This window comes from Danio rerio, chromosome 8 (genome assembly GCF_049306965.1).
Source record: "Danio rerio strain Tuebingen ecotype United States chromosome 8, GRCz12tu, whole genome shotgun sequence".
Classification (NCBI taxonomy): Eukaryota; Metazoa; Chordata; class Actinopteri; order Cypriniformes; family Danionidae; genus Danio; species Danio rerio.
In genome coordinates this window covers 26,431,224-26,443,406 of record NC_133183.1, presented here as the reverse complement: position 1 = coordinate 26,443,406, position 12,183 = coordinate 26,431,224, and the positions used below count along the sequence as shown (strand labels likewise).

Genomic DNA, 12,183 nt, shown 5'->3' with positions numbered 1-12,183 from the left:
CTATAAATCACAAAAAAAGAAATATAATGCAACAAAGTAACAAGATGTGTCTAATAAACAGACCAGGGCTGTGTGACTACAGAGTAGAGGAACTATGATGTCACCTTGTAGGCCAATCGGCTTCTAGCATAAAACTGGTTCCTTTCAATAAAATCCCCATAAGATTTTCCCATAGACTTCTCGAAGATTGCAAATAATTAGCTCTGTGTTCAAACACAGTTCATTACACTTACACGTTTTGTCCAACAGGATAATCCTCACACGACATTTATACAGACCTACAGTACATGCCTTTTGGATAGTTTCTCAATGAGAAATACATTTGTTTTGCTTTACAGTTATATAAGTTTTAAAACATGTACTGTACGTTTTAGAAATGTGCCTTTAGATTCTTATCATAAGACATGTTTAAATAAGTGTATTGCCTGCGTGCACATAGCCTGTTAACCTTATTGAAAACCTAGCTATGACAAATCCCATATTCTTTTTCATAAACAACAGAAATGAGGGGCAAGTCTGTCAAACGCCTGCAAATGCCATCATGGATAGAGAACATTAACATTCTTTTTTGTTATGACGTACAGAGAAAAGCAGCCCATACAGTCACATATGATATACGTTCTAAGGTGAGTGTAAAAGAGTTTCAGGAGGAGTATAAATATTGCATTTATAGTTAAAAATTTGTTCAGATGAAGAAAAAAAGAGAAAAAAGAAAAAAAAACCATTAGATGTATGTTAATGTAAAATAATCATGTTTAAATGTCAGTAAATATTTATATATTTTTACAAATTTATTAACAACTTTGCATTACTGAGAGCAGGAAAGAGACCGGGTGTCCTATGGTAAGCAGAATCTTTATTAAATAGCTTTATTTAAATAAATGATACCCTAACCCTAATGAAATTAATGAATCTGTCATGATGGTCATTATCTTCACACAATATGAAGGCCCAATAAGAAAAAAAAACTACAACCTATATAAAATATGATTTATGAAAACACTTTCACCAAATAACAGACAAATCCAAATGTCCAACACAAGCTGTAAATTTGGGCTGCATTCCAGACAAGCTCACCTCAAAGACGTATAATGTCTCTGATAAAAAAAAAATTCAAAAGTGGAGTATATCTAATGTATTTTGTGTCGTAAAATAAAATGTGAAAGTATCTTGAGTTTGTGGTAGCCACAAGCCTTATTTAAGCGATTTAACCAAAATCACATTTAAGAAGCCCATTGACTTCGGGACAAGGGAACCGGAACTCGCTTCTGGGTTTTTGCAACAAATTGACATCATAGTTCCTCCATTCAATTATATTCATTCCAGCACTTACTCTGCAGTGTAGCTAAAGTTTCTTCATCATTGTTGATGATGATGGTCTGCTGTGACGGGACGAAGCGAGCCGTTACAGTTGAACAAAAAAATAATTTTTGAGAGTTTCAATGAGGAACAATGTGTTTCTGTGTCGTTTACACTTTTACACTGGCAATTTATTACAGTTTCAGCTAAAAATCTTTTTTTTAAAAATCCCCCGCGTCTTAGATAGCCTGTGGGTGTGTAAATTGCCATTTCTTTTAAAGGTGCAGTAGGTGATCTTCCACAATGCTAACAGCTTAGCATTAATCTCTGAATTACAGTACTCTGAATCCTAGCCGTCCAGAGCCACGCCTCCTGAAACAGGAGCACGCTCACCTTAAAGATGACAGCATAACCCTCTCTTGTGTGTTAAAAGTGACTAGTGCTTGTCCGGCGGTGTGCTGGAATTACACTCATTACTAAGCCAAACTGACATGCTATTTCAGAGCGAATATTTAGAGTTGCATGGTAAACATTATAGGGAGAGGCTAGGCAGAATAGCGGTACTTACTTGTGTTTTGTTGTTAAACTAATTCAAATCTACATTATCGATGCTGTAAAAGGTCCCTTATGAAACTGAAAATAGACTTATCAATCTTTCACCGGAAGATTTAAGTGGCTGAACAACACTTCTGTGAAGATATAACCCATTTGTAACAACAACATACAACGTTACATCCGCTTTGCGTGAAGCTAAAATAATTTTAAAACAAAACATTACCTGTCTAAGAGAAATCCTTCAGCCATGGTGTCATCCTTTCTTCAGTGTGCAAAGGTAATCCCAGTATTGATTCAGGTTTTTAAAAAGTTTTGATTCAGCATGTTTTTGCCGATCGCGCACGCGAGTTCTCTCACTCTCTCGTGAACGCGCAGTTCGTCTATGCACAAACAGCTGTCGACGGAGCTGCGTACAAACGGCTGCACAGTTGTTTAAATCTGCATTTGCTGACAGACAGTTTGAGCTGCTTATCGGAATTCCATGAGATGTCGGCCTGACTATTTAATTGAATCAACATTTTTTTAGTTTTATGCCTTACCCAAAATATAAAAATGCATATAAACACATTTAGATCATTAACTTTAAGCAGTACAATTGGAATGTGAAGAGACTTTCAACCAGCACAACAACAACTGCTTCTGAAGACAGACACCTACTGCACCTTTAAGCTGGGAAAGCATTTATGGTTGTATCTGTATTAATAATGTAAACAGTACAAATTCTAAGATTTGCTAATTTATTTGAATGATTGCTCACCTTTAGGCGCACACCTGGCAGGAGTAAGGCTTCTCGTTGGTTTGTGTCATCATGTGGCGTCGCAGGTCTTTCGTGTTTTTAGAGGCAAAACTGCAGCTGGTGCATTTATGAGGCCTCAAATATGCATGCAAGGCCATGTGAGTCTAGGATAAAAATATATATGTACACGTTTATAATAATTACACACAGGCAAAGACTTTAATCCAAAGCTACTTCCCCTACACTTACGTTTTGTCAGTCTGTGCGCTTTTTTAAACACAATGTTATATTGAAGTGCCTTCATTTTGTTTTGGAAGTCAAATGCTTTACACCCATTTGAAACAGATTCTGAATCTTTTCTCAGTGTCTGAAACAAATAATTTAAGGATCCTTTCTCTTTAATAGCTACATTCAGAGAGGGTATTATTTTCTGAAATCTGAAAATCATCTTTGAAAGCTCCTTATAGGGATAGTTTACCACATTTTGAAGAAAGCAGGAAACCTGTAAACATTGACCTCCATAGTAGGAAAAACAAATACTGTAAAAGTAAATGGTTACAGGTTTCCAGTAGCCTTTAAAATATAATGTTTAGGGTTTAAAAGAAGAAAGAAACTAAAATGGATGAACTACTTAAGTAAATAATGAGTAATTTTTTTTGGCAGAATTGTTTTTACTTTAAGTGCTCACCGGCCACTTTATTAGGTAAACCTTACTAGTACCAGGTTGGACTCAGAATGCATTTAAAACTGCCCTAATCCTTTATGGCATAGATTCAACAAGGGACTGAAAATATTCCTTAGAGATTTGGGTTCATATTGATATGACAGCATCACGCAGTTGCGGCAGATTTATTGGCTGCCAATCCATGATGTGAATCTCCTGTTCCACAACATCCCAAATGTGCTCTATTGGATTGAGAGCTGGTGACTGTAGAGGCCATTTAAGTACAGTGAACTCATTGTCATGTTCAAGAAACCAGTCTGAGATGATCCACGCTTTATGACATGGTGCTTTATCCTGCTGGAAGTAGCCATCAGAAAATAAGTACACTGTGTTCATAAGGGGATGGACATGGTCAGCAACAATACTCAGGTTGGCTGTGGCATCGACACAATGCTCAATTGATACTAATGAACCCAAAGTGTGCCAGGAAAATATCCCCCACAGCATTAAACCAAAACCACCACCTACAGCCTGAACCAGTGATACAAGGCAGGATGGATCCATGTTTTCATGTTGTTGACGCCAAATTCTGACCCTACCTTTAAAATGTTGCAGCAGAAATTGAGACTTATCAGACGAGGCAATTTTTTCCTGTCTTGTATTGTCCAACTTTGATGAGCCTCTATGAATTGTAGCCTCAGTTTCCTGTGTTTAGCTGACAGGAGTGACACCCCGTGTGGTCTTCTGCTGCTGCTGTAGCCCATGTGCTCAAGGTTTGACGTGTTGTGCATTTAGAGATGCTCTTCTGCATACCTCGGTTGTAACGAGTAGTTATTTGACTTACTTTTGCCATTCTATCAGCTGGAACCAGTCTGGCCATTCTCCTCTGACCTCTGGCATCAACAAGGCATTTGTGCCCAAATAACTGCCGCTCACTTGAGATTTTCTCTTTTTCTGACCATTCTTTGTTAACTTAATCCCATTTGATCAGAAGTTTCCTTTCTATCCGATTCTAATGCTCGGTTTGAACTGCAGCAGATTGTCTTGACCATGTCTTCGTGCCTAAAAACATTGAGTTGCTGCCATGTGATTGTCTGAACTGAAATTTAATGTTAATGAGCAGTTGGACAGGTGTACATAATAAAGTGGCCGGTGAGTGTATATTTATGATGCATTATGTTCTTTAAAACTTCGCAAATCCTTTACAAACAGCCACATTACACATTACAAGAAAAGCAGTATCTGAAAAAAAGCAGCATAAAAAATGAAAAGCTCAACCCAACACACCTTGACTTCTGGCCAAGAAGGTGCTGCGAAATCACAGTCGGGGCATTTGAATGTTTTGGGGTCGATGTGCGCCCTCTTGTGGTTCTCCATGTCCGATCGGCCATGGAAAGCCTCCATGCAGATGCGACATGAGAAGCGCTTGGTGTTCAGCTGTTGAGAATGGGGTGATGAAGACAGCGGAGGAGATGCTGGAGCTTCACTGCTGAGCTGCAGAAAGAGGATTTAATCAATTTAACTTTCCATTAGGACTATTGGTTATTCTATCTGAATTCTTACAAAACACAGTCTCACCTCCACCTGCTGCAGGACTCCGTCTGTCAAGCCTGAGCTAACGTAAAACTTCTCTTTATTTTCTTTGAGAGGTGTAGAGATGGACAAGGGCTCAGTACTCACTTCCATCACCTGAGGCTCTGCTGAGGGCTCCTCTAAACTGCTGTCAAACACACACAGACAAACAAACACACACATTTATGACATAAATACCTCACATTGGTGATTAGGAAATATCATAACCTTTCAAATTGTGCAAAATACTATAAAATATTGTAGGGATTGTTTAGAGTTTAACCCAAAGAATGACCAGTCTGGTAGATGAAGAAGAGCCGGAGTCAGAGATTTAAAAAAAAATAAATTAAGTTTACTGAAGATAGTTTGCAGTTTCATTCGCAGAAGCCAGCTTCAACACTCTCAATGAGTTCCTAGGCCGCTCTGCTTACAGTTTCAACAATCGAACAATTATACTCTTTACACAAGTCCAGAAAGGGTGGGATCCAGGTAAACAGTCCTCATTGGTTACAACAGAAATAGAAAATTCCAAATACATGCGTCAAAGAAACATAGTATCTACTTCCAGATATGGATGGCCTTAGTGTGTGCGTCAAAGAAAGCCTTGTATTTGTATCCAGATATGGATGGCGACCTGATGCCTAGAGGTGAGGTCGCCCTAAGTTATTAGGAGCTGATCTCCAACCTCTAAAAAGCTAAACCATGAACACAATAGACACAAAAGACCATCTGTGTTAAAGACTCAAGGATGTTTCTTGTACGTTCAGCTGTGTTATCAGGCTGGTTCAAGACTGTTTCCATCAACAGTCTGCTGCAATATCTTGGCTACACACAGTCACAGTCTGTCTCCACACAAAAAGGAATTACATTACTATTAATTATACTCAAAAACAGATCAATCAAACAGCTATAAAATTATAGGCAATATATCAGGACAATAAAACAGGTGTCTTCTTCTCCTCTGTATTGGACCTCTAGTCATAGGAACAGATAGAGAGAGAGAGAGAGAGAGAGAGAGAGAGAGAGAGAGAGAGAGGTCTCTATGACCTATGACCTGGTTTGAGTGTCTCCTGAAAACAAAGTTAAAATAGACAGGCAAAAAGAGAAACAAGGACACAGAACATTCTTACAGTAAGCAGTTTTAACTTATTCATTAGTTAAAATCAATTCACAGTTAAATACTGAGAAACAGGATGATGAAAAGGATAAACGATGGTCCATGAGGAGACGAATTGGAAAGCAGAAATCCGAATCCTTCAGTCCCCCCTTTTGACCCGAATGGAGTCCAAACTCCACTTCCGGTCAGCCAGTGAGGTCACTAAGGAGAGTGAAAGTAATGACTCATGCTCCCTTAATAAGTTTGCAGAGCTTTCTTCACCCCTTTTTGGACAAGCTGGAACCTAAAAATTCCAGTCCCCAAGCTAAGGGCTCTTTCACTCTCCACCCACAAAAGGAGTTCACGCTTCTCATCATCGGTGGGATTAAGGGTCCTGCAAGCAGAAGTAAATACATACAAAAAACAACAACAGCGGACCAAAGTCCAGAATGTGAACACAAATGCACAAGCCCTAAAAGTCCTCCAGAAGTAAACAACTCATAATTTCCATCGATACTTCCTCTGATGAATCTACAACTTGCTCCAACTCTAAATCCAAACATACAGGCTAATTCTAGTGCTCAGAGATCCTCTGATCAGACACAAAAGGTCATCCACTCGACCTAAGCCACACAGGATTTAAATTCATGACCTGCAAAAACATCTTTATCTTCACCAGTCTTAAAAGCTTCATCAGCGTGTTCACTACTTCAAATTAGAATAATGAAGCATTTTTACATTAACACACATTAAACATGCCAACAGCACAGTAGTCCAATTCAGCACCATTACCATGTTTAATCATCACCTTGCTGAACTCCATGTCAGTCAAGTCCACTTAAAATATATTTTTATTCAAATAATAATGTGATTGTAGTGATGCAACACATTCCTCTGTATTATTGATAGGAAGTGTACAAGCACCCTTGTCCTGGCCATAATGAGCCAAATTCACCTTCACAGTTAACAAACTAATATCAAATCCACTCTCTGGAAGCCGGGCTAAATGAATTGAGCCAGACCCTCAGTCACCTCAAAGAAACTAGATATAGATATTACCTGTTACCTAAAGACCAAGAAATATGTAATGGTTTTTACAAACTATTAATCCAAGTCATTAACATGCAATAAGAGGGATTGTGAATCCATTTCTTTTGTTCCCACGTTTTAGGGGTTTAACAAAATCTTAGTCAAATTCAACAAAGATCAAACCTGAGTAATTCAAACTCAAGCATCTTTTAACAGAAATAAGACTAAACCTTATAATAATCTTCTCAACTTGTCATTTGTACCATTTACTTTACTCTGACTAAACCATTCAACATAACCAGAAGCAAACAGTATGATTTTGTATAAAATTCATTTGATTCTTACTGTCTGGTCAATTAGAAATGCTCACAGGTTAGCTATTTGCTCAAACTATTGATTATTTGAAAATCTTTCATACATGTCATTTGACAGTAAAACCTGTTTGAAAGCATTACCAATTGAACAAGAACAGACTGAGTTAACAACTCTTTTACCACATATAATCAAGACTCTTGCTTGGATATGGACTACAAAATTTTCATTTAAAGACAGTCTAAGTTACTGTAAAACTTGTCAGTATTCACAATAATAATATTGACTTGAGTTGACTTGACTGCTTAAAAATGCTGTTAAAGTTCAAGCTGCATTTTTGTTTCCTTAAATGTTAATTTTCGCTGCAGCAGTATAAATACTTCTTACTGAATTCAACCATCAGATGCAAATACTTTCATTCAACTTTATCTCTCTGTTCTACACAACATCCAAACAATTATGTTCCTCTACCATTGAGGACACACACACATAGACAGCGTGATTTACTGCAGCATTTGCCTTTAACACAAATGACTTCAACTCAATTCTCTGCTTATTTTTCCTATGCTAGAGTGAGGATGCTTTCTGGACTATTGTGGTTAGTGACTTAGCCAATGTCACTGTTTAAATGCCATCAAGTCTAAAATATTTAACATTAATATTCAGATAGCAAAGAATTAACTGTATTTAACCTTTAAACTTCTCAGTCAATTTCGACATGGGTTTGTAACCTGAAATGGATGGCAGTCTTCAATTTCACAGCTATAAGCTAATAAAACTTGTTTTAAAATTATTATTATTCCAGAGAGTAATCTGAATCAGGAAAAGAAGTCATTATTAATGATTGCAAACAGAGCTGGATAACCCATCCATTTAAAGCTCATCTCATGGTCTGCATCATCTTTACATCAGATTCACTCAGCATTATTGACTTCTGCAATGTCTGGCATTTCGCTTATACAATCTGTAATAATATAACACTTATTCCAGAGGTTAGTGACAATATTCATACAACAGGGACAAATCATTCCCTCAGGACAATAAGCATTATTGTACCATAGATATGAATATTGTGACAGCTCATCACTAATTTTGCTTTAGGTGTTGAACTCGCACAAATTTATTCTTAAAATTCTCTGTCCAGTTTCAACTGGATTTACATGATCTTTTATCAAGTTTCAAAGTTTCTGTTCATAATCAATGTCTTTTCTGAGACAATCAGCTGGTGCATTTTGTTTTCTTAATATCGTTGCTAAGCAAGTCGATAGCAGAAACAAAACACAACTCATGGCTTCACTCAAACAGTCTCTGTCTCTCTGTTTCATGCACATAAATTTTCAATAGTCTTAGACTATAACATTAAAATTATTACAATTCAGAATCTTTAATCATTCACCAACGTTCCAAATGTCAAAAGTTTTTATCTCTCAAAACTCAGTTGGAACTATTTAAAGACTAAGAGAATTTCTTGTAATTATTTACCTTAACTGCTTAGTTCCATTCAGCTGTGTTATCCAAACCATCTCACAGCCAGTTTTTATCTTTAGCCAGCACCATCTCGAAAATGTCCTTTGCCATGAATAAGGACCTGCATCAGTAAAATACTATGAAAAATCAGACACATCAGTTAAAAATCATCTCAGCTTCACATTCAGAAATTCTGCATTCTTAAAATTCAGACATATAAAATATCCAGTGCTGTTAAAGCAGCCAACCACATTGATATTGGTAAATTTTTAAGAAACTTTACTGTCTCCAATGGTTCTTGAAAGCCCATTGCCATTATCTTTTTACCAATCATCTCCTTCAGGGTATCATACCCTGGCATAGTCCGTTGATGCTTGTCACAAGGACAGACATGTCCTCAATAAAGGCAGGATTCTCGTGATCAGGTCTGGATGGGGCCACTGAGGCAGACTACTGTAACTTCAAACAGTTCCCCTCTAAGGATGCTTTAGGCCGATAGAGCATAACCCCAGTCCAGCACCATCTTTCACATTAAACATCCCCCTTTTCGGGTAGATGCCCCGGGGTTTACGAGGGGTCCCATGCCTTAGGTTGTTTTCCGCTTTGGCCAAGGGAAAATCTTACCCGTCTTAGGGAACCCCCCTTCGTGCCCACCGGTCAACTGCCACTCACACTGCAAGCTCCTGTGCAGGCCTCCTTCTTGATTCAGAATTTTCTACATGGGAAAGTGCAGTCAAGAACCATGAAAGCCATTGAGACTACCTACTAGAATTCAAACATTGAGACAGGTTAATCAAACACTTAAATCAACTGAATATCAAGCTGAGATTATTCAGGGAGTTTAGATATCACCCTGATTCATTCAGTGTCAGGGTCTGCTACCTCAGTATAGCCATCAGGCCCTGTATGTGATGGTGGAGACTAAAGATAAGACAAAAGTTACAAACAGTAATAAACCACTGAAGACAAGACAAGAAATTTCCAAACAGTAATAACAACTGTTCAAATTAATTATCTCTATAGCTCAGCGGGTATATTAGTGTTTTTCAAGATGCTTTAACAAAAGCATTTTCATTCATTCATTTCTCTGTTCACTTAGTCCCTTTATTAATCCAGGGTCGCCACAGCGGAATGAACTGCCAACCTATCCAGCACGTTTTTATGCAGCTGGTGCCCTTTCCAGCCGAAACCCATCACTGGGAAAACAAACAAAAAAACATTTTGCAATCTCTTATTTGTTAACCTTGATTTTTAATTACTAATACCTCTATTAGTGTATACAAATTGAAATGTAGAATTTCTGTATTCATTCTAGCATTTCCTTTGCATCTGTGTTTTGTGATTTCCAACTGAGCACTGTGCTTATCAATTGTTATGGAACAGGCAAATAGCAGCTCTAAGCTGACATCTAATGAGAGAGAAAGAGAGTTTTGAGCAATCCAGAATGAAAATGCATGTTTACTAAATTTAAACATACATTAAACATAACATTAACTTCAAAAACATAATTTCATTGTAATATCTATCATAAAACAGAGTTGACATGCATTTTCAAAGTAATGCTGTTACAGTCAACAATAGTTTTAGATCTTTCAGGGGTTAACTGCATCCATCAAAGTATTATTTGAAACCCCCATTTATGTTACATTTATATTATTAAAAATATATATATATATCCAACCATAAAGCTGCTTGTTTGCACAGACTTACATGGCACATTTTCATTCAGACATGTCTCTGTTACTTTTACAGCCAAAACTCAGTCAAAAGTCATGGTGAGGGCTAAACCAAGATAACAGTGCAGTCACACAGAATCTTATGTTCTGAGACAAAACATAAGCTATTCTTTATTCCCATAATGTTACTGTCAGTTTCTGTGCTTAGTTTTTGCTACTAGCCCCTCAATATTTAGATTTTAGCTTTTCAATGACAATTAAATGTCAAAGGGATACTTTTTTTTCCCCTTAAAATCAGTTCTAAAATCATTTTAAACCTGAGAGCTTAGCTGAGCCATTTACTGCATTCTGCTCTCATCTATTTCTTTTTAATTCTGAGTTCAACACCAAAAGCAAGAAGAAATTGAGAGGGCACTCTTACCAACAGCGCTTGGCTTCTGCTTGATGAATCTGCAAACCATCCCAAGATGTGCAAACTGTCCAGACCGGTCTAATCCAGTTAGGGTCATATTTTTCTCGGGATTGCTCCTGGTGCATCATTGGTCAATCAACCTCACCCTGATATTTGTAGGTATCTTGTCTGACTTTTGTGGCCACTACTATCTAATGGATCTCTATTATAATGTTATTTTTATTCAATTATTTCTTTCCCTAATAATCTGACCTACACTATTCTTATGGCATGCCTTTTGTCTGTGATGCAGTTAGATAGCAGTGGTGGAACTCAATTACAATCTCGGGTTAATTTAGTCCACTACTAAATAGAAAACCAGTCCAGGTTTTATGCCCGAGAATGTCCCAAAAGCCTCCTAAACACCCATCAAATGAGTACCCTAACTCCGGGTGAAGGAGAAGGTACACCTCTCAACTACTGTTACACTTATCAGTATCGCTATAGGTGTACCACAAAATGCACCAGCTCGCTAAGGGATTCCACAGCAATCTACCACAAAATTCTGTGAATCCACCGGCGCCTTTCATTTACGTCTAAATGAAAACCAAAAACGTTCCGTTACTACCCACTACTTCACAGACAATCCCTAGTCTATAATTTTTAAATCTTCCTACCTTCATTTTGTTGATTGATCAATGGTGTTACCAGTAAACAAGTGCCACGCGTCCTCCACCAAAACTGTAGGGATTGTTTACAGCTTAACCCAAAGAATGACCAGTCTGGTAGATGAAGAAGAGCCGGAGTCAGAGATTTAAAAAAAAATAAATTAAGTTTACTGAAGATAGTTTGCAGTTTCATTCGCAGAAGCCAGCTTCAACACTCTCAATGAGTTCCTAGGCCGCTCTGCTTACAGTTTCAACAATCGAACAATTATACTCTTTACACAAGTCCAGAAAGGGTGGGATCCAGGTAAACAGTCCTCATTGGTTACAACAGAAATAGAAAATTCCAAATACATGCGTCAAAGAAACATAATATCTACTTCCAGATATGGATGGCCTTAGTGTGTGCGTCAAAGAAAGCCTTGTATTTGTATCCAGATATGGATGGCGACCTGATGCCTAGAGGTGAGGTCGCCCTAAGTTATTAGGAGCTGATCTCCAACCTGTAAAAAGCTAAACCAGGAACACAATAGACACAAAAGACCATCTGTGTTAAAGACTCAAGGATGTTTCTTGTACGTTCAGCTGTGTTATCAGGCTGGTTCAAGACTGTTTCCATCAACAGTCTGCTGCAATATCTTGGCTACACACAGTCACAGTCTGTCTCCACACAAAAAGGAATTACATTACTATTAATTATACTCAAAAACAGATCAATCAA

The 12,183-nt window shown here is 37.7% G+C and overlaps 1 protein-coding gene across 1 annotated transcript; it reads right to left on the bottom strand.

The window, feature by feature from the left end:
- Positions 1-2,519: 2,519 nt before the first annotated feature.
- LOC141375630 (uncharacterized) lies at positions 2,520-11,705 on the bottom strand. The gene is made up of 5 exons (XM_073910391.1): positions 10,828-11,705; positions 8,746-8,851; positions 4,833-4,974; positions 4,542-4,748; positions 2,520-2,754 (listed from the first exon to the last, which is right to left on the bottom strand). The coding sequence occupies exons 1-5, from the start codon at positions 10,913-10,915 to the stop codon at positions 2,614-2,616; spliced, it is 684 nt and encodes a 227-aa protein (XP_073766492.1). The 5' UTR covers positions 10,916-11,705; the 3' UTR covers positions 2,520-2,613.
- Between the last annotated feature and the right edge of the window lie 478 nt (positions 11,706-12,183).